This window comes from Epithele typhae, assembly GCF_022376455.1.
Source record: "Epithele typhae strain CBS 203.58 chromosome Unknown BXZ73scaffold_18, whole genome shotgun sequence".
Classification (NCBI taxonomy): domain Eukaryota; kingdom Fungi; phylum Basidiomycota; class Agaricomycetes; order Polyporales; family Epitheliaceae; genus Epithele; species Epithele typhae.
The window spans coordinates 351383-376434 of NW_025954209.1; the positions used below are offsets into that span (position 1 = coordinate 351383).

Genomic DNA, 25052 nt, shown 5'->3' on the forward strand with positions numbered 1-25052 from the left:
GGGGCGCGGGGCGCGTTGACGGGGTTTTCTCTTGTTCTCTTTTCGGGGCGCATCGGCGGACTCTTGTGGTGTATGGATTCTTCATAGATTACTTATTGTACGTCCTCGTAGTATTGACTTTCCCCACTGTCTACAGCAGGTTTTCTTAATTCTACAAGCCAGTATCATAAATGCCATGTCCTTCCGGATTTCGCTTAGGGTGTAAGGACCATTATCATCGTCGCCAATTTATTCTGACACTGCTTCGCCACGTCCGTGGTCGAATACTAGGTATCATAATTCAGTACGTGCAATAATTCGTGCTCCAGCCCGGGTTAGAAAAGACCTCAGCGGGCCCAATCCGGATCCTCCGTGGGCGTAGACAGTCAAGGGTTCTATTCCGAATATCGACAACGCCGGCGCCCATTAATATGTCATGTCGCTTTCCTCATGGATCTGCGCGGACAGTTGTTGACATGGACAGGTACACGCGTGTGTCGGCTCCCCGACCGCCGGCCGCCACGGAGTTGGTGGCCCTCCGCCCAATGCCCGTCTAGAGCCGGAGAGCCTTGCGGTGGCGATTCGAAACACGAGGCCGGCGCGAGGTCCGTTCGGCGGCGCGCCTGCTCAATCGGACGAGGGGCGATCCAGGGCTGAGGCGAGGATGGGGGCGCACTACTGGCGGGTTCCGCCTCTTGGCGCGCGGGTTCGGGGTGGATTAGCATGTATACCCATTTGAAGAACATGACGAATATATGTGTATCGTATACTCAGAACCACCCGACAATATATAGTCAGGACATCCGATCCTCACAGAATGCGCGCGACGCCATCCGCCACTACCGCTTCTTCACAGAGAGAACGATGAACAAAAGAAGGCGGTAGACCAGGGCGATCATCAGGAGAATAGACGCGTACAGCTTGAACGAGATCCCGTTGATGTCGAGCCACTGGTGGAGCCGTCAGCGACAATAGCGCCTAGATGCACTGGAGCTCACATTAAGCACATCTTCCCCAGCAAGCGCGCATTGGCCTTGCGCGATAAGCGAAGACGGGTAATCGCAGAAGCATGACCCGTCGGCGAGCGTCTCGCACGCGAACGTCAGGCCCCTGAGGTCGTTATACACCAGCAGATCGAAAGCATACGTCTGCGACGATGCCCGTGTCAGCCGTCTTCCAGACCACGACATCGAACACGAGGGGCACGCACCTGGAAGTCGATGAAGTGCGCCCAGTAATACCAGAAGCGTGGCAGGTTGACCGCTTTGATGAAGTACCCGCCGACGCACATCCAGAACCCGTTCAGGAAGCTCGCGAGGGCGAGCGCCGCGACGAAGATCGGCACCATCGCCGCGATCAGCGCAGACTGGCTCTCGGCCGCGTACACAGCGAGGAAGAGGATCCCGAGGAAGCGGAAGAAAGGGCCCGCACCCGGGTGGAGCCCGATCGACCAGTAGCTGAGCACCGCGAAGAGCAGCGCACAGGCGAACAGGTAGGGGAGCGTGACGAGAGAGTTGGCGAGGACGTAGGGCCCAGCGCCGTACTGACCGTTGAGGCGCTCGCGGATGAAGACCTGGCGTTCCTCGAGGAAGGCGGGGATGCCAGCGACGGACATGAAACCGAGAAACGCGACGGAGAAGAAGTGAACGGAAAGGCGGTCGTTCTGAGCCAAGTCAGAGGGGAGACATTTTCCGAAGACACAGGGAACGTACGATTTTGGCAGAGGTCTGAGGGAGATTGACCCAAACGGTGGCGAGCAAGATGCCCATTCCGACTACACCCTATATTAACACCAAATATATCAATGGACAAGAACAGTGACTCACGGTACATTCCCAGCCGCACGCCATAAGCGAGCAAGTTGCGGCTGTAGTTGATCCAGTTCCGCTGGATGAGGTACCACGTCCTGCTCAATCCGACCTTGAAACCTTGAACATACTTGGTACCCGGCTGCATTTGGAGGGCGCTCTCGCCGGAGCGCGCATTGAGCATATGATATTGTGGATTGCGAGCGGCGTAGTCTCTCCATGCTTGTTCGATGTGTGTGACGTGTGTGAGGGCTTCGTCCGAGTCAGCCATAAAGTCCGTGTTGACGACATCGAGCGCGTGATCGGAGGGGTTTGCGTGAACAGGGACGGGATGGGTGAGGCCATCGGCGAGATATGCGTCCAGGCGGCCTGTGGGGAGTATTAAGAGACTGGTGCTGCCATTTAGAACTAGAAACGCACTAATGGGGCCATAGTATACTTCTTTTCCATGGGCGAGAAGGAGCAGCTTGTCGAAGAGAGAGAACGTCTCCCAGTTCGGCTGATGGATCGTCGCAATCACTATCACTCCATGACGCTGTGCAAATGTTTTGACTGGGGGATGAACACATCAGCACGCAACGACGACGGTGAAGTGGATTGACGCACTCGCAGACAGCACTTCGGTGCTTGTCCGGGAATCTAGGCCGCTAGTCGGTTCGTCAAGGAAGAGAATTCGAGGGAGAGTGACGAGCGATGCGCCGATAGTCACGCGGCGCTTCTGACCGCCCGACACTCCGCGTTGAATCGCGGTCCCGATGCGGTTGTCGGCCACTTCGGTGAGGCCAAGGTCACGAAGGGTGGCCCCGACGCGCTTATGGATGACATCGGCCGGAGTCGAGGGATCCAAGCTAGAAGCAAGGCCGAGTCAGGCCAGCGTTCCGATGAAACATAGTGGCGTACCTGAGGCGAGCAGAAAAGTACAGGGTTTCTTTCACTGTAAGCACGCCCAAAAGCGCATCACTCTGTTCAACGTAGGATGCCAGGGGCTTGATGTCGAAGTTTTTCTCTCCATTGAGTGAGACCTTGATGAAGTCAGTATAACCGCGTAGGGGAGCATCAGTGCGGAGCATCGACGCACGTTTCCGGCGCTCGGCGTGGTCCTACGGGCCAAAAGGTCGAGGAGCGTGGACTTTCCTGCACCTGATGGGCCCATAACTAGTCGGCGCAACACGAAATCAGCCAGAAACTCCACCAAAGACGCTCTGCGAGACCAATCTCACCTGCGAGCATCTCGCCAGTCGATACTTCTCCATAGACACCCTCGAGAATAGACTTTTTCTTGACAGAGTAAGAGAGTCCTTCCCAGCGCAAGCTCAGCGTTTCTCCTTTCTCGTGAGAGCTCTGAGATTTTGCATAATGAGTAGACGTTCCAATACTACAGAGTAGGAGACAGACCTCTTCGTCGTGGAACTGTCCGTTTCCATTGCGGAGAGTGGAGGTCGCGGACATTGTCGTGGGTGCGGGGAATTAGCAGGGCAGAAGCTCGGCGAGCAGAATACCATGGCAATATGAGCATTTGAGAGGTAGAATCTGAGATTCGGGGTACAGCCCAGGGCGTCCACGCCGATCTTCCTAGAGGTGTGTCAGAGAGGCGTGGCAGGGCGCACGCCTGTGTATTCGGAATGACCGGTTGCGGGAGAGAACTCGGGCGACAACTTCCGGATCGGAGGCGCTTTCGACGACTCGCCGGCACTCTCGCCCCCGATCGGCGTCAACTCCTAGGAACATAGTGCATGTGTCTGCTTCGAGGCGACCGCAGCCATGTGTTTCGTGGGCGCGACGATGAGGTGGACGGTTTACTGAAGGGAGCAGAGCTTTCAAGCGTGCTGGCCTCTGCTGGCCTCGGACTCTCCCCGCGAAAGTGGCGCCGGACACTGCCGAGCGGCCCCTTGCCGCCTACGGGCGGCACCAAGCGCCTCCAAGCGCACGCGCCAAGCATCACCCAACTTGTTGGGGGCGGAACTTGGGAGGCCTTGCGCGCGCGTACACGAGCGTGCGGAGCAGTACACGGTCATCAGTATCATGTACGGTCTTGCCACCTCAGGTACGGTCATCGGTGAACATCACAGACGCCAACGCGGATCACACACCCATGCCAAAGGGGTCGCGAAAGTTCAGTACTTCGGTCCCCGACATACGATCTGTCCACGCCACATGGAACAGAAATTTTTGAGTCCCGAATTGTCCTTGAAGTGGTCTCAGATTACGCACTCCCAACGTGTATTATCGAACGGTGAACACAGTGACGTGAAGAGATGCATGGATCCGCTGCCGGAACTGCGCGGTACCTGCTCACAGTCCGCATGCGGACCGGCCCTGGGCCACAGGCACGCGCTGGGTGTCATTCGGAGAGTGGGTGGGCGGTAGCATTGAAGGGTGAGCGGCAGGAGGCGGCGCTGGACTCAACGCATTGGCATCGTACGCCTTTGGCATTACTTATCGTGGCACCATTCCAGAGAGAGAGATGTGTAGATCGCCTATGCTATATAACACGGCTTCAGTCGTTCAAATGTGGTCTCCCCTAGGCATCCCATATTCTATGGTTCGAATGGTGTGAGGCTCCGAGAAAGTCGGATGGGCGGCCCAGTTCGCTCCGGCACCACGTGTCGAGCGTGTCCCCCGTGCGCGCTGTGTCGAGCGCCCTCGTCGCTGCGCAGGACGGACGTCTGCTCATCCTCCGCACCAGCGAGCATGGACTTCTTCTCCCAGATCAACGTCGCGCTCCGCGGGCCGACCGGACAGCCGCAGTCCGCCGCCGACACCATCGCCCGCCTCGCCGACCGCCTTTCCCCCTCCACCCTCCTTGCCGACCGCCGCGCAGCTGTCCTCGCGCTCAAGGGCCTCGCCCGCGACTGCAAAGCCGATGTCGGCGAACGCGCACTCCTCGGCCTTCTCGATGTGCTGCAGAACGATGCGGAGGTCGACGCGGACATCGGAAAGGCAGTACTCGAGACCCTCATCTCGCTCTGCGAGGTCGACGAGAACGGCTCCGCGCAGTCCCGCGAGCTCGGGTACGCCTTCACTGACGCCGTGCTCTCGGACGAGAAGGTCCCGCCGAAACTCTTCGCGCTCATGGCCGACCGGTCGTACTACATCCGCCTCTCTGCACTCCAATTCCTCGGACTCTTGCTCCAGAATCGGAGGCAAACCGTGCAAGCGTACTTCCTCAAGACGCCAGTTGGAGTTACTAGCCTGATTACGCTGCTGGATGAGAAGCGAGAGATTATCCGAAATGGTGAGCATCTTCCTGCCTTCTTTCATGCGGTCACTGTATAGCGGGAGAGGAGGAGGAAAGGGTTGGATGAGGTGTGCACAAACGGCGGCCGAGCTTTGATTTCATAGCATATACCGAGGTTATGTTGTCGACTGACAGAGTCTATGTGTCTACAGAGGCGATGTACACCATCCAAACCCTTATCTCGCAAAGTCCCGAAATCCAAAAGATTATGGCGTTCGAAGGCGCATTTGAGAAGCTCTTCAACATCGTCGTGAACGAGCAGGGCACGGAAGGCGGCGTGGTCGTCCAGGATGCCCTCACGTGCGTGGACGGCCTACTACGCTTCAACCAGTCGAATCATGTACGGTCAGCCGCCATGTTTTGCGCATCCTGTCACCCTGACGAGCTTCCCTCCACGCATGGCTTGGTCATCCGGTAACACTCCAGAGCTACTTCCGCGGCTCATCACTACCGCCTGCCCTCCTCTCCCTTGTCGGGTTCCCCGCATCACTGCCGTTGGACCAACCGACACCACAGCAGTTTGCGCTACAACTCTGGGATGTCCCGCAGAAGCCCACAAACGTCGACCTCGTAGTTGGTGTCATCGGTCTCCTGGCGCGTCACGCAGGGGTAAGTTCCTCTGTTCTGTCGACGCACTGCATCTAATCGAGTTCACAGCCTCCCGACGGGCTCACAATGGCATGCACGCGTTGTTTGGTCGAGCTGGGTCTGTGCTCTAACGCGCCGACGTCTATCAAAACCCATGTATGTCGTTTCACTGCGGGACTGTTCGATGCGCGCTGACTACATTACGACAGGCTCTCCGCCTAGTGCCAAATAACCTGGCTTCGTTGCCTTTGGCTGAGATGGCCGTGACACCGTATATGCCCGTGCCGGACACGAACGGCGAGGAATGGGATCGCCTGGAACCATCATCTGCCCTCGATGCCCTTGTTGAGCTCGTGCTTCAGGGCGAGTACAACGGTATCATTGACGGGGAGCGGAGAACAAGGGACAACATGGAGCTTCGGACTGCCTCGCTTACCGTGTTCCAGGTAGTCTCCCCGGAATCTGTGCTGGGCGCATATACTGACGTCATCTTCAGAACTTCGTGCAAAAAGAGGAAATATCAGAAGCCATCGTTCGAGCGATGGTAACGCCACCTGGTTGGTCTCCCTATCCTTCCAATTTCCCGTTTTCTCTAATGTTAGTTTAGGCTCACAGGCACCAGTCACGCCTCTCTTGTACGCACTCACCACCGTCCCCGTATCTCCGTTGACAATCCCCTCGGTGACCACCACACACTTCGCCACACTCCTCTTCGCCCACCTCCTTCGCTACTCTTCGCCAGCCAAGGCCCTTGCCCGCTCTATCGTCCCGCAGGCGTCCGCGGGAGGCGCGTCTGGTGGCACCTTCTTCGTCCCCGCTGATGGCGGTTCCGCACCACCTCCCCCGCCAGACGACGATGCGGACGAGCCACAGTCTGTTCTGCAAATCCTGAGCGAGCACCTCTCGTTGGCGTTCCTCGCGCGGGCACGGACCGATCTGCCTGATCGGGAGGCATTGGAATGGGATCGACTCTGTGTCGGGTATTTGTGCCTGCTGATCCAGTGGTTGTGGGAGGATCCGCCGGCTGTGCGCGAGTTCTTGGAGGCAGGAGCCCTGGGCGCGGTAAGTCTGCCTTTCATTCCGGCTCGCTTACCTCGAACACGGGACTAACGTCAGCGATGCGTAGCTTGTTGAGCCCATCAACCAGACGGCAGAAGAGGACCACATGATTCCCGGTCTATGTGCGCTCCTGCTTGGGGTGTGTTACGAGTTCAACCGCGAGCCCGGAGAAGTCACTAGGTGCGCACCTTCTCGGGTCCTCCGTTTTTTGTCCAAAGCTGACGCCGTGACGTGTAGGGCGACGATCCACCCGATCCTCATGCGTCTCGGCATTGACACGCTCGCAGGCCGCATTGTCCGCCTGCGGGACGACGACCGCTTCAAGGCCGTCGGCCCCGACGTCGCTGTAGTGGCCTCCCCGACCGCGCCTGGCCACAAACACCCAAGCGGGGCCCCTCCAGCCTCTGCCGGGGTGGTAAAAGCTGACGCAGAAGAAGGCGAACTTTGGTTCGACTGGGCGTTCGTCGATTTCTGGAAGTCGAACTACTGTGAGTCGTCTCCGCGTCCTTACCCGCAGACGCCGAGGCGAGCTGACATTGACTTGCACAGACACGATCCAGAAGGGCATCGCCGTGGAGCCCAACGCGCTCTCGTCTGCTGCAGGTGCGTCGGACACACCCGCGCCAGACACGGAGCTGACTTCGTGGGTGCAGGACAAGAGAGCGGGATGCTCATCGCGTCCCTGCGCGACGTCATCCGCGGCCAGAACGCAGAGATCGAGAAGCTCCAGGGTCAGCTCAAGGCGCTTTCCGGCGCGTCTGCCGAGGTCCGTGCCCCGCCTTCACGGCGACCCTACGATCCTGATACGGCACTGCTCCAGGTCGAAGCCCTCCGTACGCAAGTGGCGACGCTCACCACTCAGCTCAAGACGAGCGACGAGCGCAAGCGCGACGTCGAGAAGGAGCAGGAGGATCTGCTTGTGCTCCTCGACGAGCTCAACAGCAAGCGGCGGAAGGACAAAGAGCGCATGCGAGGCGCGGGGCTGGAGGTGTCCGAAGACGAGGCCGAGGATGATGACGATGATGATGAAGACGAAGATGAAGAAGAAGAGGAGTGATGGGATTGTAAGAGAAGCAGGGATAGATGGTTCGGCAATTCAGGACTTGTACGCTCGCTGCGGTCTGTGAGTATATGTTGGCATTTAATGGTGACTCTTAACTTCCCGGGAACGCGCCTACCTCGAATCCAGACACTGGCTTATCGTCGAAAACAATATTGCCGCCAAACTGAAGTCCTCCCGCCGTGACCGTCACGAGAGCTGCACCACCCTCCCTCGTCCCCAGAAATGAGGTCTGGTTTCCGTTCCCGGATTTACTAACCCCTGTGCAGCATAGAGAGTACGCGCCTGCCAATATTAATGCCACCAGGCCAGGCGGCGTTGAGTTTAGGGCCGGCCTATCTGGCCCGCGCGCCTCAAAAAGGGGCGCTTGTGATATACGGGCGCTTCCGCGGTTGTCTACAGTCTTCAGCGTGCACGACAATACGTCCCGCTCACGGGTGAGTGATTCAGGGCACATAAGGCCAATAGGCATCTATCATCGACTGAATAAATATGTGCAGAGCCAGTTATTCATTGTTCCTGGTTTCCGCGAAAGCGCCGCAAGCAGCCTGAGGCTTCAAGTTACACTGGGGGGCCTCGCGACGCGCATCCGTCTGTGAGCGACCCTTGCCGGGTTACCAGCTAATGGATGGCACCAGTTGAGCGGCTTCATTCTCACGATGTACCTTGTCACCTGCATTCATCAAACGTGCTTTGCCTTCCTCGATATCCTTCAGGCGGCCCGAACCGTCGGAAAACCTAGATGGTCTCCATTCTGACGATGAGAGACTATGCCCGGCATCGGGCCCCAAACTATTCTAACGCTCAGGTGCGCTGCTCCCATACCATGTTCCTGACTACTCTCTGTCTGTCATTCTCACACGATGCCGTTCATAGACTGCGGGCCTGTCCGTCTAATCACTCTATACGTGTTACAGGTGGACGTGGAGTAAGTGCTGTGTACGTATGTTTGTGAAAAATTGTCTCGCTGTGGGAACTCGCCGGAAGCTGGCCTGTTTCATGCATCCGACATACCCTAGCCGGACTCCAAATATTCACCGTGTTCTCACAACGTTAACAGCATGCAGTCTCCTCGGCCCCATGTATCGTGCTCAGCTGTGACTCAGTCGTGTAGACGCTGGCTGCATAAACGCACGGCGGAACAGGGTATATAGGTCCACGGAGGTAGGCTCTCAGCAGCACTCACCTGGGACACATCTCCGTCATCATGCAGTTCAAGCAGATTATCCTCGCTCTTACCATGGTGGTCGCTTCAGGTGAGCACTTTCCATGTCGCATGCCATAGTGAATCTCATTCCATTCGTGCAGCTGCTTCTCCTATCCTGGTATGATCGTTGTCCCCTTATCTATTCATTTCTTGCTGCTCATCAACTTTTTCATGTCATAGCCACCGACCGGAACCTTCCCTGCGGATCCTTGTATCACCCACTCGCCTATCCATTGTCTTGCGAAGTAGACCACTCATATATCGTGGTTACCCTGTATTGCACGACTTTAGAGTTGAGTGCCATTTACGCTACAGTGATGTCAACCTGCTCGTGCGTTTGAAATATGATGTCCACTGCTTCACGTCGCAAAGATTTTCAGTGAACACAGTGCAAGCAGATACGTCTCCGTCAATATCTAAACGCCTTGCCTTTCAAAAGCCATCCAACGCGTCCGTGCATGGGGATCTGACCGTCGCTGGAAGGGAGCGCAAGTGTCGTATTTCGCTCAATCCATTCATTTCCTCCGGTGCGACAGCGTGGAATCCAAGCCACACAGCGACTCAAGTTGCGCCGGCGCATCACTTGAATCATCCGCAGCGGATCATCAGGCTTCGTTCTCCTCGAGCCCAAGCCTCCGGACCGTTGCACTGACCTGCAGTCCCACAGACTTCAGGCCTCAGCTCCGAGATCGAGCTCCTCCTCGATACCAGGCTCTCGCCCGATTCAATAAATAGGACCACGCGCTTGCCTTCGTCGACATCTTGAGGCTGAGGGAGGCCGCGATCGCGCGAGGAGAGGAGAGAATGTTCAGGAAAAGAGCAAAGTAGACCGTAAGATGACGACAGTGAACGACAACATGCCCGCTGTGCCGAGTAGCACGCGAGCGGTCCTAGTAAGAGTATGAAGAAGTTTCCAAATGTAAACGATGAAATATATGAGTGGTACAAATGCGAGTGAAGAGCGGCGAGGTTATAGAGCTACACCTGGATGGAGTATCGAGTACATGTCCGTCAACCCTCCAATGTCGTGTCCATGTCGAGATTTGGTTCGTTCAGTGTTTCGATGAGAGATTTTCATTGTGGTCCTGCGTGCGTCGATGGTTCGTGATTGGTAACGTTAAACTCTCCTTTGTCTCTGCCTCTCCGGCCCCGACCCTCGGTCCGCGTCCTCGCTTACATCCTCCCTCTGCCTGCGAAGGTTCGTGATTGCGACCTTCGCCTCCCTGATGTCTTCTCGGATCTGAGCCTGCTTCTGGCGCGCCTGGCGGCGGACGCCCCCCAAGAACTCATGCACTGTGCGCAGATCGATCGCGCGCAGCTTCTCGTGCGAGATCGCGATGCGCCGGGCGAGATCCGCAAACTTCCTGTCGTAAGTCTCGAGCTTGTCCAGGACACGCGCAAGGCGGTGGATGCGGGGAGGCGTGTGACTGACATGGTCCACGAGCCGATAGAAGTGGACGAGGTTCCTGGAGGGCGTGCTCGATCAGTGGGAGCCTTCGCGGGAGAACAAGCGGGTGTAGCGCACCTGTCCAGAGAAGCCATGATTTGGCAGTGGCTGGTGAGCCAGGCGTGGCGCCTTTCCCCTTGGACGATGAAGTTGTCGGGGTCTTCTCGAGAGCCCGACGGATGCGCGTCAGCGTTTCCGTCAAGCGGTGCTCGCACAGCTCGGCGATCGCGCCAGGATCTTTAAGCAGCGGGCAGGCCCGCAGACACTGCAAGGGGGTTAGCATGGTACGAGCAAGGCAGAAACGAATGCACTCACAAGGGACGTTTGAACGACCGCGTCTGCGCACACGTCGATGCGCCACACGAGGTTCTCGGTATCCAAATGGTCTCGCAGGTTTGCGTGAGCCAGATTGTTCAGCCCATGTTCCGGATCCATGTCGTCCTCTGGCTGGACAGACACAGGGGACGGTGGCAGGGGCTCATGTCGCGGCTCGGGGGCGCGCGGCGTGGTGGGCGATAGAGAGGGCGTGAACGGCAGAAGGAATGACGAGAAGAGGAGCGGAGCGCGCGCCTCCGCAGATCGCGGCGTGCGAATCGTCCGTGGGACCTCGGGCTCGCGGGCACCACAGCTAGCGAGGGGCGGGGAAAAGGGCTGTTCGCGCGGCGCGGGCTCGTCTTGGCGGGGCGGTGGGCTCGTGGTAAGGTAGGTGAGTCCGGAGCTCTGGGAATGGCGCCGGGGGTGTGCTGCGAGTGCTCGTGCAACGTTGCATTAGTCGTGGCGTTCATGTCCGCTTCTTCTTTGCGCGCGTGGCCGTGTGCGTGTGGCGGAGCGGCTGCCGCCACGGGCTGGGGAATGGAGTCCGGGGCGGGAGCGGGAACGCGCCCGCGGGGGCGCCCGCGCGATTGGGTCGAGAGGTCCAGGGTTGGGATCTGACTCCAGGGCGGCACCTGCTCGTCGTCGCGCGGCCTCCATGTTGCTTGCGCGCGGTGCCAACGACGGCTTCCGACGATGGCGCGCGCACGCCGCGTGGGCTGATGGCGTGCCCGACCGCGCGTACCGCATTGAGAGGTGCTGCAGGAGCGAGCACTCGAAGGCCCCGCGAGGCCGCGAGGCCTTGCAAGCGCCGGGAGGTCTTCCCGCGTACGCGCCCATGCACCGGGGAAGTGTGCGGCTTGACAGCGTCCGCTTCCAAGGGGTGTTGGAGAGGGGAGAGCCCAAGCACGTCCGCAAGTCGTTGGCGCGCTTGGAGGTTGGCGTCTGGCATGAGAGGCCCGGACTCACTTGCTTCGTGCGGCCATACGGACTTGTCCATCGTGATCGAGAGATTCTTCTCTTCACCGGCTTCCTCGCGCGGGTTCGAAACTCCCCACATTCCGAAAACATCGTAGATGGACTTGCGGGGTCTGTGAGGAACGGCGATGTGGTAGGAGCGGGAGCGGCTGCTTCTAGGATGTTGCCGAAGTGAGGGTCGTGAAAGGTCGTGAGGGGCATAGGCCATATTGTCGTTAAGTGTCGTGTCTGGGCTGAAGCAAGCGTTTTTCGCATCCAACCGCACCGACTCCTGAGGGACTTCGCGCTGGATGTTCGAAGTTTCAAGGGCTTTCTCCCATGCCTTTTCGGTGCCGTGGATAGAAAAGAGTGGTTTCTGGGATGACCTCTTTACCTCTTTCTGTCCGGGCGCCGGAGGAGGAGATTGTCGATGATGACTGGAGGGACGGGGCGGGCGGGAGCGGTGAGCTGGTGGATTGAGTTATAGGCTGAAGGACCTGGCGTCTCTCGGTGAGCAGTCATTTCGGGAGAAGCGTCCGGGTATGATACACGAGGAAGCAATTCCGAACGCAGGGAGGAGGCAGGTGGCTCGAGGCGTGCAAGGGCGTGCAGCCGAGGTTGTACTCAGTGTGTATGTACGGCACGAAGTCGCCGTACATATAGAGCGATTTGTGGGTCCACCACGATCAGAAGAAGCTACTCACGCTGCACACGAGGAACAACAGCTCATCGTCAAGGGACCCGAGGTGGCACTAGACACAAAAGGCCAGCGGTGTTATCGAGATTATCCTTGGCGTCTGTGCCATGGCCGTGAGGACGACGAATTTGGACGATGTTGTTCCCGTGCACCGGCCTGGCCCGTTCCGTGGCTTCCTGTGCATGGTCACAGTGCGTGATGTACAACAACATCGTGCGCCGCATCTGTTGTGCCGCTGGGGAACAATAAAGACTCAGGAGGTCGTGCGGAGGAAAGGGCGTCCATGAACAACGTACGGTACTACGGTACCTTGGTGGCCCAACCACTGACATCTCGGCACTCAGGCCGGTGCCAGGGTCAGGAGGTCCGTTATGCGTATACAAGGCCATTCTGGAGGACGTCTTACATCTTATTCGGGCTTGCTAGCCCTCCAGTGCAGGGGGGGGGCATATGTATTGCGTGTCGCGGTGATCCTCAAGCTATCATGGGGATGAGCTGGGAAAACGCAATAAGCGCATCCTAGTCCAAACTTGTGAAGCCGAAGTATAAGCGAAGAACGAACAATGGGAGAGGGTGGCCGACATGGTCGTGCATATAGTCATGGTTGCTTCCGCGGACAGCAGCGCGAGTTTGAAGAAGTTGGCGCACAGACGTAAGCTAATGGTGTTGGAATGGACCCGGGCATCTGGGCGAGTTATATGCCTCAAGGAGGACGTACTGGGCTCCATCAAATTAGATGCTGTTTGAATGAACGCCTGGCGTCGTCGTGCACAGGGTCGAACCGGGGGCCACATAGGTCGGAGCCCGCGTCGCACTGAGCACGCGACGCGCGATCTTGTTGGCTGCAATAAAACCTTGAACAATTTCCGTGCGCCCCCCTTCATCGTTCTATTTAACTAACGACTGCGAAGACCATACGCCTGCAGATCAGTGCAAGACCAAGTGGTAGTAGTTCAAGCAAAGGTCAAATTACAGTTCAGAAATGACACGCACACGTGCTGATCGAAGGACTCACTCAGTCGCCAAGTCCCTACAGCTGCGTGCAGAAAGCTTGTCCAGGCGCTGAAAAACGCGACGCGCGTCGCGAGAAATGGGAAATTAAATCGAAATGGTCGAAAAATCGCCAACGGTGACGCGAGCGCGTTTCTTCTCCCCTCTCCCTCGTTAGATCCCCCGACGTCCATAGAATGTTGAAGAGCGCATCAGGCGCGTGTTTGGGTATGGTATGACGCTTTTCCGCGTCCTCGACGGCCAAGCTGACGTGTTTCGGGCAGACTGTGGTCTGGTGGTGGTACACGACCCGTCTGCCACCTTGCCACCCCTCGAAACGTGTCTGACGATGTATAGGAAGCTGAATATATTCTTATGGCTGAGTTCTTGGGCGGTTTGACGTCTCCTGCGCCACACCGAAGACGTCATGTACTCCCCGTGACCGGAGCTTACTTCCAGAATCGTGGGCGCAACCACATGGTCCCTGATTCCAGACGGCCTCTCAAGTTTCGCATAAGTAACAGGTGCCTATTGAACAGTTGGTGTCGCTCGGAGGGCTGGGTGAACACTCGAATGGCAAGGCGAAACTGGAAGGCATGTACATCCTACAAGTACTGTACATCCCCTCTATCTATGGGTTTATGAGAGCCCTCCAGCTCGTTACCACCCAACCAACTGTTCCGCGTAATGAGGACTTGAAGCATCCTCGTGACAATGAAGCTGGGAGCACGAAGCGAGGACGGCAGTGTCTGTGAGAGCGCGAGCTGCACCGTGAACTACCACGGACTCTCCCAATGTAGCCACAAAAATCTGGGCATACAAACGTCTTACGCCATAGATCACAGCGACAGTATAACTATGCTGTGACGACAGGGGGGACGCATGATATCAATGGGGCACTCACCGAAGGCGGCATCCTCTCTTGAGCACACGTACCCACCCGCTCCTGCACCTCCGCCAACGCCTTCTCGACAGTCGCCATAGATGTGACAAGTTCCTTGCATCGCAGACGCATGCTTCATGGGCACGATTTCAGCCTCGGGGTGGCTCACGGGGCGCCAAGGTGGCAGACGGGGATAAGATCGTCGTGTACCACCACCAGACCACAGTCTGCCGCGAAACACGTCAGCTTGGCCGTTGAGGACGCGGAAAAGCGTCATACCATACCCAAACACGCGCCTGATGCGCTCTTCAACATTCTATGGACGTCGGGGGATCTAACGAGGGAAAGGGGGAGAAGAAACGCGCTCGCGTCACCGTTGGCGATTTTTCGACCATTTCGATTTAATTTCCCATTTCTCGCGACGCGCGTCGCGGTTTTCAGCGCCTGGACAAGCTTTCTGCACGCAGCTGTACTTCTCTCTTCCGCGACTGGGCTTGTCTAAGTGGGGTTCCGGGGTATCTCCCTTTAGGGGAGACGCCGAACCGCTCTCTCTCTCTCTCTCTCTTCCACCTCCTCTAGCGATATCCCTCCACTGCGCTACCTCTTTCCCGCACACACCATGTTTCTTGATAGCATACTCAGCATGCTGGCATCGGCCGTCCCTCTCTTTTTCATCATCTTCGACACACCACCGCCATGGGCTCAATCCATCCTTACATTTCAATATCGACTGCCCCACTATGCGCCTCCAAAGACCCTGCCAGAAGGATCTCTCAAGATATCTCAAGGCATAGTCTTTCTCAATACCTCTGCATCCCAAGAATGGACCCAAGATACGGTAACATACTCGGATGAACGACTTGGACCTGTGGTGGAGGCGTTCGTGGAGATTGTGTCCTGCTTTACGCCTGGATTTGCGACTCTTCTTGGACTGGGAATAATGGGGCTCATTGGGTACGTCTTCCTGGCGACTTCTCGTATGGACCTTGTGGATCGCGGTGTCTGTCCCCCAATGGTGCCCCACGGCTTACCCCCACAAAAACCTCTCGCCGAGACGCGTCCGGTCCTGGATTTCACGAGCACTCCCGTTCTATTCTCAAAAGGCGTCGGCTCAAATCAAGACGAACGTGTCACTCATTATCCCTCCCCCACCGCTCGTCGCCATACGCCTCTCTTGCTTCCTCCATTTCAAGCCCACCCCGATGACGAGTCTCCCTTTTCTCTGGGTGCAAATGCACGCATACATCCAGTTCATCGCGTAACATCCTACAAAACCCGTGCCCTACACCCCTGTAATCAGCCTACGACTTTCCAACAGGCTACGATCGCCGACGCACAGGCTGCATCACATGTGTCGTTTTCTCCGCCGTTCGCCTCATCATACAGCTCAACGTGTTTTGCACACGACAACTCGGTTTCCTTGGACGACCTCCCCTCTCGCTATCTTACCCTCACACTCCCTGGTGATCAGTCCGACGACTCTACCGCGGGACCTTCGGGTTCGGAAGACTACGCGTCCCATCCCTGGACGGACCCTCGCTTTGAAAATCTTAGCGACATTGCCGAAGTCACGGAACCCTCGGACGTGTCTGCAACCAGTACTCCTCAAACGCGCTGGTTTTCGGGCGTTGGTTCACGAGTTCAAAGCTCGGACAGCAGCGGCCACATGTCTCGGTCCCCCTTGTTGCGGTGGTCGACGTTGCGCCCAGAGTCGAAGCTCAGATCGCCCCCTACTCTGGACTCTTCTCCCCTATTCCTTCACCGCGACCAGACGCCCGAAGTTGATTCAGACGGATCAAGCATTGGACTTGGCTTTCTACAGCTCGGTGCAACGCCATGCTCACCTCAGGAACGCGAAACAAACACAGCACCCGCTTCCGAAGATTGCTGTGCGGGCTCCGATATGCTTGCTACATGCGGCCCGGCTTGTGGAGATTCTGCGTCTACTGTTGAGCAACGCTTGTCCGTCTCTTCGGCTCCTGCTCCTGCTCCTTCAAGAGTCTCTGTCTCTTCGACTGGTGACGAAACTTTTGCTCTCTCGGCCAATGCTATCTCTAGCTCTGCCTCTGCCTTTGCTGCGGTATCTAGTGACCCACCTGTCGTTTCTTCGTATCCAGAAGGCGTTTTCACTCGGACCTCACCACCGCCGACAATCGACCATGACGAGCAAGGCAGATGTCAAGGCGACTCCGATCATGCCTCTTCGTCCACCGTCCGTGTAGCGGGTGTCTTCAACGAGGCTGTTGTCTCTGCATCCACTCCTACTCTACAAGTGAAATCATCTCGACGGTCGTCATGGGTGCGTATATGTGGACACAATTACTCCATCACCGATGCTCATGACATGTATGTAGGTGCTCGTTCAACGTACAGGGCTGGTGGGACAGCACTTCTCGCTTAAACCCGAGGGCATCGAGAAGTCACTGTCGATGATCAACGATTCCGCCAGACCCAGCAGGTCAAGGCGGCACTCAAGTTTTGACCGGCGCAGCATGGAAAATCTCGCTGCACTCGCAGCAGAGCAGTATAGCGAGAATATGTAAGCATCGACCTCTTCATCCGCATCATCCGGACTGACGATCGAAGTAGTGGCCCTCGACGCGAGCTGCGCGAGATCTCCGTTGAACTAAGCGCTAGCCTCCCGCCGCTTCGCGCGCGCCTCGACCGCGACATCATCGACAGTGCCGTCTGCCCTCCGCTCGGCGATGACCTCCAGATCCGTCGCCCACTCTCCGAGGTCGGCCGGAACAGGCGTGGGGTAGACGCACGCCCGACTACCCACGTTGCGCTTGAGCGCAGCTTCGCAGCGGTCGTCAGAGGGCGGACGCAAAGCGCCCCTCAGGTCATCCCGACATCTCCGGCTCTGCCTCCGCTTCCAAGCGCACCTCGTCTGTCCGAAGATTCCCGCAATGGCAAGGGTTTGGCTGCGAGAGGTCGTCCGACGTGGGTGCTTCGCGAATGGGCATAATTCATGTGCTGACGTCCCTTCGCAGTTACGCAGAGGTAGCCGCGCGTTCTACGCTTACTACTCTCCCCACCAGGAGACGCGCATTCTCCGAGAAGCCAATATCAACCTCCATGATGCAGCCTCGCGAGCGTCGTGCGGCCTCGGTGCATCGCGCACCCTCCTCTAGCATCGGGCGGGGCAAAGCCATCGACAACGATGACAGCGAGCGTCGGCGCGCTCAATCTGCCCTCAGCCGCGGCAGTCTGCTGTCGGTCACCACGAACATTCGTCTCCAAGACCTCGCAGATGCGGCACGGCAAAAGCGCCTTCGCCAACTATCGGCTTCGTCTTCATCAGTTGTTAGCCTGACCAGTGCCGACGCGCTGGAAGGCGAATCCAGCTTACGCATACGGGAACGTTCTCCTTCAAGTTTTGTCCCCCTACCTCTGAAGATGCCTCGTATCCCCTACGAAGATCAACGGGTGCCCAAGTTCTACGCTTTTCATGCGCAAAAAACTTTGCCTGCACCTCGGTCATCCCCCTTTCCGTCCGTCTCCACTTCCCCACCCCGTATTGAGACGTTCACTGACTTGGACATCAGCACCCAAGTCGTGGAACCGGCCATCCAGGGAGATACAACAGTGAAGCTGAACTTCTCGGGGAAGACTGCCTACTCGCCCTTGTCGCCCGTCTGGAAGCTACCTGGAAGAGACGTGTGCAGCGTCGGCGGATTCTCGTCGTTCGTTGTCAGCCCAGAAGGCAGGAGCGCCTCGCCCGCCCCTGTCCCAGCGCCGACCCAACCCAGCCTGGAGCGGCCCCGAGTGTGTCTCAGTGGAGGGCGATTTGACGTGCTTCAGGCAGACGTGCAGATAGAGTGAGAGGCATCGCTGAGTGATGTTTTATCATATTTCACGTTTAGCTTTACTCGCAGTACTAGTAGCTATGGAATTCCACAATCCTTATAGAAACTACAAAGAAACCGTCGTTTCACGCGACGTGCAAGACAGGCCGGCCGTCAGATCTTCAGAAGCGGTAATCAGCGCCTTGATTTGTTGAGATGCCGGCTAGCGCTGAACGTTGAACGTTGAACACCTGAACCAGCAAAACTCAAGTCGGCGTCTGACAGACCTGGCATGCACTTGTACTCGTGGTTGACTAGCAGACCTGCTTACATACTTCATGCAGGATATACCCAGATTTACTGTAAGGCTAGCACAATGCCGCCGATCCGTCTTCCAACGGGCCCGCGTGAAGCGTAAAGCCACGCGGCTCCGACAAACCCGGCCTCTGGGCTCAATGATTCAACTTCCGCCACCGGTGATCGGAGGCCACAAAAGATTGTGCGCAGCTCGTACTGACCTTGCACCACTTCAGACTTGCCCCGGAGCTCTTGCCTTGTCTCCAAGAGGTCTGAAGCTCTGTAATCCCCTTCCCGGCATCGAGGTAAGCTTACGTGATTTTGCAATTCAAGTTGACGGAATGACTCATCCTCTAGCAAAAACTTCTTTCCAGCTTTGAATTCCAGACCTACTGAAGCGCCCTCCACTCCACTCTGGTGGCTAGACCTCGACTCTGAGCTTGCTCGGGAACTTCGCGCGGAGTCATTCCGGACTTCGGTGAGCCAATTCCGTATCGCGTATTGGACCCTTACAAGACCAGCAACCAAACGCCCACAGGTGTTCAGTGCATATAAGCAGAGCAGCGCGTCGGCTCCCACTCGCTCGTTTCGTGTCCCATCTGGAGCGCAGTACATTTTCGCTCCTGCATTTACTACGTCCAACGGAGACTGCGTCATGGAGGACCTCGATGAGACCGCCCCCCTCCTTGCGAAGGTCCGTACGGAGGCTCGGGCCCCGGCCGAGCCCAAGAAGAAGACACCCCTGCCTATGGTGCAGATAGGGATCGTCATGCTGCTGCACATCAGCGAGCCCATGAGTGGGCTGACCATCTTTCCCTTCATCAACCAGGTACTCTCGTTTCGTTGTCGCATACGTGATTATTAGTGCTGACGTCCGATGCTTCCTTCAACGTGTAGCTTATCAGTGAACTCGACATCACGGGCGGAGATCCCAAGAAGGTGGGCTACTACGCCGGGATGATCGTAAGTTCTTGATTCGGATTGCTGTGCTGTGACGCCGATACTAATGTTCTGGTGGTAGGAATCGATTTTCTTTGCCACAGAGGCCCTTTTCGTCTTCCATGGGCGCGTCTATCGGACCACATCGGTCGGAAGCCGGTGCTGCTCGTCGGCCTCTTTGGCGTCGTAATTTCGATGCTGTGTTTTGGGCTGTCCCGACCTTCATTGGTCTGATTGTTAGGTGAGTTCCGAGCGCGATGGTCGAAGGTCTTGGAATCATGACGGCTTCAACAGCCGGAGCCTTGTTGGTGTGCTCAACGGGAACACCGGGTCATGAAGAGCGTCATAGGAGGTGCGTGCGAGTCGTTCGCTACAACATCGTTGTGCTCATTATGCACTTTCAGAACTCACTGATTCCACTAATATGGCGCAAGGCTTCGCTTGCCTGCCGATCTCTTGGTCACTCGGCGCGACCATCGCGTATGTGGCTTCCACCCGCTTTGTGAAGCCATTAACCTCGATTACAGGCCTATGATAGGAGGTATCCTGGCGCGCCCGCAGGACCAATGGCCCAACCTCTTCTCACACCCGTTCTGGGGCAAGTACCCCTACTTCCTCCCCTGCGCAGTCGCATCTGCCTTCACCGCCGTCTGCTTCATCATCACCGCCGTCTTTTTGAGAGAAGTTGTCTCCGTCCTTTTTCTCGAACATCACCCACCTGACTGTGCCCTTCTCCTAGACCTTCCCAAACGTCGTCGGTCTGTCGAATCCTCCCCTTCCAGCCGCTCTCCCTCTTCCTCCCAGACCGCTCCTTCAACTCCAGCGACCTCCACTGCCGTCGCTTCTGATGAGACGAGGACGCCCCTCCCCCTCTCCGGTCGCTCCTCATCCGCCCCGTCCTGCTCTCTGTCGCTCACTACGGCGCGCTCGCCCTCATCGATGTTGGCTGGTTCGCCCTCTTCCCGCTCTTCCTCTCCACGCCCATCGCCTGGGGGCCTTGGAATGGCTCCGCCGACGATCGGCATCATCCTCGGCACCGTCGGCGTGCTCGACGGCTCTTCCAGGCGTTCTGCTTCGCGCCCGCCGTCGACCGCTGGGGCCCCAAGACGATCTTCCGCACGGGCATTGTCGCGTTCGTCCCATGTTCGCGCTCTTCCCCGCGATCAGCGCCGTCGCGCGTGCCGCGGGCGACGTGACCTTACCGTGTGGGCGCTCATCGTGCTGCAGCTCACGATGCTGTGCATCATGGACATGTCGTTCGGTGAGTCTCTCAGCGGTCTGTGTGTCAAGCAGTGGCACCATTGCTGACGGAGACGCGTCAGGGACGGTGTTCATGTACGTGCACTCGTCGGCGCCGAACAGCAGGTCGCTGGGCGCGGTGAACGGGATCGCGCAGGTGCTCGCGTCGGTCGCGCGCGCAATCGGGCCTGCGGCGTCCACGTCGCTTTTTGCGTCGTCGCTGGAGCACAATTGGCTCGGCGGCAACCTCGGCTACGTCGTCTTCAGCGCGCTCGCTGTTGGATGTTTTTTATGTCCGCGACGCTGCCGAGAAGACGTGGGAGCGGGCGGAGGAGCACGAGGAGTAGAAGGACGTGGATTTAAACGCTTTTGACCCAAGATCGGGAAGACTCAAAGCGGAGCTAGGATAGATGGTGATCAAAAGCTTATAGCACTGTTGGTGCCCTGGGTAGTGATATGTTAGAACGGTGCACAACTGTCGCGTATTGCGAGTCAGCATCTCGATGTGATACCATTATCGCGCCCAATCCCAGCCTTCTGCAGCCCACTCCGGCATCTCCGTCTCGAATGTTCCCAGACTCGTCGTGTACCGTAGTGCGTGTAGGAAGATGTACAACGTCTCCGGCTTCGAGTCTTCGTGCAACGGAACAAAGCACTCTGAGCAGTAGTACATCCCGTTCTTGTCCACAATCAACTCCGGGGCAGGGGGTGGTGCTTGAGATGCGGCCGAAGCGTCCTCCGCAGCAAGCTTCATCACATCTTCCTCAGTGATTTGCGCGGGCTTGTTGATGTCCTCAGCGGGGGCGGAGTCTGCGACCGGTGTCGCCTCTGCCTGGGGCGCGGTGGCATTGTCTTCCTCCACCGCTACGTCTGTACCCGGGGCCGGAGTCGCGTCGGTAGGTTCCTCCAGAGCCGCCTTCTCCGCTTCGGCCGCCGCCGCCGCCGCAGCGGCCTTCTTCTCCTTCCGCCTGCCCGCCCTCTTCTTCGGAGGCGGTTCATGGAGGACGGGCGCGCGCAGGATGCTCGGCATCAGTTTGCCCTTCGCGCGGAAGACGACGTCCCGCCAGCGACCCCAATCCTCGTCCTCGTCCTTCATGTTGCGTAGACGCGTGATGATGTCCACCGCTTGCGCCGACAGCGGCACTGGGGCGCCCATGCCGATGTCGTGGCCGGTTTCGCGAGGGAAGAGTTTGCGTTCGGTCGAAGGCGGCGCGTCGCCGGACTGGTTTGGGCTCGGGGACAGGGACTCAGGGTTCGGGCCGTCCAGTACGAGGTGCGCGGGCGCCTGGGGAGCGGAGCGTTCGTCGCTGGGGGTGGTGTCGATGCCGCCCTTCCCTAATTTATCGCCCTACATCGTGCGGAACAAGTCTAAGCAGAGCGAGAGGGAGGTCGTGAGGATTGCACTCACCCAGATCCTTGGGTCCGAATAGAGAGGGTCATTTGCGATCGGGTGTCCGAGAAACTGGAGATGTACGCGAATCTGGTGGGCTGCCCCCATCGTGTTAGCCAGATGTTACCCAAAGACTAGAGAGGCGCATACATCGACCGGTTTGAGGGAAGCCTGCGTAGAAATGTCGTCAGCCACAGACATAATCAAAATACAGAACTATGGACTCACAGTGGATTACGCTGGTATTGTTGTACTCATCGTATCGTATGCGCCTGAAGAGGGTTTTCGCGGGCTACATGAATGTATATCAGGTCGAGACCAGGAAGTAGACGCGTAAACTCACCTTTCCTTCAGGGTGAACGACGTTCAATCCCATCTGCCTGTCGATAGTGAGGAGAGGCTCTTCACAGACCACGTCCTCCCTGCCGTAGAGTCAACGTGCTGAGGGGAATCGAGGACATGTGTGGTGCTTACTCGGGGAACCTCCCCTCGCAACGCGCAATGTATTCCTTTTTCACCTTCCCTTGCACGAACTCCTCGGTGAGCTTGGTAGCGAGCTTCGCGTTGAGGGGTAGTATCATGAGTCCCGATGTTAGCCTGTCCAATCGGTTGACAGCTATGTTCTCGCCATGAATGAGAGCGTTAACTCAAGAATGATCCAAAACTTACTGTACGGCTTCTCGAAGCCAAAGTCGTTCTTGAGGATCTCCGCCAGACTATTGTAGAAGTATCTTCCGGTAGCATGGACCGGCTATGTGACGTCGTCGGTAAATGCTGGAACCAGACAGAGGTAGGTGTACTCACAATCGAACCAGGCTTATTGATTACAATAAAGCCGCGCTCTTTGTCATGATGAAGGATCTTCACTGGCGTTGATGTGACCGCTGGTTCGTGTCGATGCACGACATTCCTACAAATTGCATACACAAAATGAGCGTCCCATGCATGGTGCAAGTAGACTAGCACTGACTCGAGTCTATCGCCGTTCTGGAAGATGTGGTCGGCTTTGGCGACAACACCGTTGATGGTGGTGACTCCCGATTCGATGGCGTATCGCTGCAACCGCGATAGTTGTCAACATACATGGTCTTGAAGGGCCGGGGTGCGCCGAGCACGTCGCCGCCTATCGTACGCAGGCCACCCACAAATGAAAGTTGAAACTTTCATAGGCTGAAGAGAAAATAGCTTAAACGCACATAGAAGTCCATCGAACGGTCCCGGTACTCCGTCGACACCACCTCCAGCAGCTCCCGCCCCAGCCACCGTCCCTTCGCCATCGTCGTGTACGGGTGCCAATACGGGGTCACCTTCTTCAGCCCTACGGACGAAGGGTTTTTGTCATTGCTAGGGAGTATCTCCACCGCCGGAGTAGAGGTTTCTTCCTGGGCATTCATGACTAGGTTTGCGAGAAGCAGTCGAAATGTGATGTTGTCCGAGACGGGGATGGGGAAGCGGCGACTGGTGAGCTTGCGCACGCGCGTCGAGTAGACGGCTGAGAGGCGATCCGCCACTTCCAGCTCGGCCAGACTTTGAGGTTCAACCCAGCGGAGGCCTTTTTTGTTGGGATGTCGAGTCGGAGAGATTTCTGAGATGGTGTGTCGGGTGTAGGACGACTGAATGCGACGGATTGGCGTACAGTGCACTCTTTGTGTGGCTGACGAGAGTTTGTTCCTGAGGGTAGAGGCAGCGGTTCTGGATGGAGAAGCAATGGTTGCAGATGCCAGGCTCTTGAGCCTGCGAGGAGGAGACACAAAGAGCGAAAGCCACAGAGGGGAGACTGCTGTCAAAAGGCGGATTTCATAGCGTTGGCGGGCCGGCACGCCCGGTAAGAGCGCATAATAATTGGATATACTTAGACATTCAATCCCCCGGAGCCTCTATGTACCGCGCCAGGTCGAGTAGGGTCGAGTTGGCGACGCTTAGTGTGCTCAAGCCTGCCGACCTATATATGACCAACTGCATTCCTCGTTCAGTGTAAGTATAGAAGTAAGTAAAAACAATGAAACACAGAGGCAGTGATATCATCCAAGGGATATGCCTACCTGTATACCGCTAAAACTCCCAACCTGACGAATCCAGTTGGTTATTACATACTACGACTACGAGCGTCTGGAGTCGGGCTTCGATATTGATAAAGTTGGATACAAGTCTCCAGATAGACGGAAGAAGATACTGACTAGTAAAAGCCTGCGAACCGATGGCAGATGGCGGGTCTGCTGACACGAGATATTCACTCTCAGCTCTTAAGTGAGGCAGCTCATGGGGTCTCCTTCCCAGGAGTCTCATCTTCATCTTCATACCAACATCACACGGCGCAACACAAGCGCTCAGTGCTCACACCCTCATCCGACCACCAACGACATGTCAAACGGCGCCGAAGGATTGATCTCCATCGTCATCATCAACCCGAACTCTTCGCAGTCGATGACAACAGCTCTGGAGCCAATCCTCGCCAACCTCACCCACCCGGCGTTGAGTCTGCGGTACCACACGGGCCCAGACCAGTCACCGCCATCGGTCAACGACTCTACGACCTCCGTCCTCTCGGCCGCGCACACATTCGCCTCGTTGCAAACGTTTCTCGGCGAGGCCGAAGACCACCAAGTAGACGCGTTTCTCGTCGCATGCTTCTCCGACCATCCCTTGGTGGGGATGCTCAGAGAGCATACTACGAAACCCGTGCTGGGGATCTTCGAGGCATCCATCATGCACGCCCTCGCGCTCGGACGGCCATTCGGAGTCGTGACAACGGGGCAGTACTGGGAGGCTGCGCTCACCGACGGGGTGCGGAGCCGTTTTGGGTCGGCTGACCTCGGCGGCGCCTTCGTGGGCGTGGAGAGCACCGGCATGAGCGCGCTCGAGCTGCATGAGGCGCGGGCGGAGATCGTAACAGGAGCGTTGGGCGTGGCGGCGGCGAAGATTGTCGGGAGAGGGGCGCGGACGATTATCATGGGGTGCGCTGGGATGAGCGGCATGGAACGCGCCATCCGCGGGGGCTGCGCTGGGGAGCAGGTGGTCGTGGTGGACGCGGTGAGGAGCGGAGTCACGGTGCTGGAAGGGCTTGTCAGGGCGATGCGCGACTAGTCGCAGGCTGCAGCTGTGCTCGGCATTTTGCACATCGGACTGCGGACAAACGCTTGCATACCCGGAGACCTATGGATATCCATGCTACGC

The 25052-nt window shown here is 57.5% G+C and overlaps 7 protein-coding genes across 7 annotated transcripts; 4 read left to right on the plus strand and 3 right to left on the minus strand.

Moving 5' to 3' along the window:
• Positions 1-818: 818 nt before the first annotated feature.
• Positions 819-3236, minus strand: BXZ73DRAFT_89536 (P-loop containing nucleoside triphosphate hydrolase protein; the record flags this gene model as incomplete). The annotated part of the gene is made up of 11 exons (XM_048025323.1): positions 819-929; positions 978-1127; positions 1190-1642; positions 1692-1753; positions 1806-2156; positions 2208-2339; positions 2394-2635; positions 2688-2809; positions 2866-2942; positions 3008-3059; positions 3183-3236. The coding sequence occupies 11 exons, from the start codon at positions 3234-3236 to the stop codon at positions 819-821; spliced, it is 1806 nt and encodes a 601-aa protein (XP_047878814.1).
• A 1242-nt stretch (positions 3237-4478) lies between these two features.
• BXZ73DRAFT_76893 (p115 like vesicle tethering protein) lies at positions 4479-7729 on the plus strand (the record flags this gene model as incomplete). The annotated part of the gene is made up of 12 exons (XM_048022534.1): positions 4479-5022; positions 5178-5365; positions 5452-5634; positions 5683-5769; positions 5823-6059; positions 6110-6170; positions 6221-6675; positions 6740-6852; positions 6910-7160; positions 7222-7275; positions 7326-7438; positions 7493-7729. The coding sequence occupies 12 exons, from the start codon at positions 4479-4481 to the stop codon at positions 7727-7729; spliced, it is 2523 nt and encodes an 840-aa protein (XP_047878815.1).
• Positions 7730-9609: 1880 nt separating this feature from the next.
• On the minus strand, positions 9610-11884 carry BXZ73DRAFT_100585 (uncharacterized protein; the record flags this gene model as incomplete). Its single annotated transcript, XM_048014620.1, has 6 exons — positions 9610-9651; positions 10117-10303; positions 10372-10405; positions 10465-10651; positions 10702-10833; positions 11444-11884. 6 exons carry the CDS (start codon positions 11882-11884, stop codon positions 9610-9612), a joined length of 1023 nt encoding a protein of 340 aa, XP_047878816.1.
• Positions 11885-14844: 2960 nt separating this feature from the next.
• On the plus strand, positions 14845-18050 carry BXZ73DRAFT_76895 (uncharacterized protein; the record flags this gene model as incomplete). The annotated part of the gene is made up of 5 exons (XM_048022535.1): positions 14845-15179; positions 15612-16524; positions 16580-16764; positions 16815-17168; positions 17219-18050. The coding sequence occupies 5 exons, from the start codon at positions 14845-14847 to the stop codon at positions 18048-18050; spliced, it is 2619 nt and encodes an 872-aa protein (XP_047878817.1).
• A 915-nt stretch (positions 18051-18965) lies between these two features.
• BXZ73DRAFT_100587 (major facilitator superfamily transporter) lies at positions 18966-20835 on the plus strand (the record flags this gene model as incomplete). The annotated part of the gene is made up of 10 exons (XM_048014621.1): positions 18966-19139; positions 19208-19273; positions 19589-19601; positions 19654-19729; positions 19777-19936; positions 19989-20007; positions 20102-20427; positions 20477-20510; positions 20572-20744; positions 20800-20835. 10 exons carry the CDS (start codon positions 18966-18968, stop codon positions 20833-20835), a joined length of 1077 nt encoding a protein of 358 aa, XP_047878818.1.
• Positions 20836-21002: 167 nt separating this feature from the next.
• On the minus strand, positions 21003-23272 carry BXZ73DRAFT_45618 (pseudouridine synthase; the record flags this gene model as incomplete). Its single annotated transcript, XM_048019542.1, has 10 exons — positions 21003-21836; positions 21897-21976; positions 22029-22049; positions 22107-22170; positions 22222-22300; positions 22353-22494; positions 22548-22629; positions 22683-22788; positions 22849-22934; positions 23075-23272. The coding sequence occupies 10 exons, from the start codon at positions 23270-23272 to the stop codon at positions 21003-21005; spliced, it is 1692 nt and encodes a 563-aa protein (XP_047878819.1).
• A 967-nt stretch (positions 23273-24239) lies between these two features.
• BXZ73DRAFT_89540 (Asp/Glu/hydantoin racemase) lies at positions 24240-24962 on the plus strand (the record flags this gene model as incomplete). The annotated part of the gene is made up of 1 exon (XM_048025324.1): positions 24240-24962. One exon carries the CDS (start codon positions 24240-24242, stop codon positions 24960-24962), a length of 723 nt encoding a protein of 240 aa, XP_047878820.1.
• Positions 24963-25052: the final 90 nt, after the last annotated feature.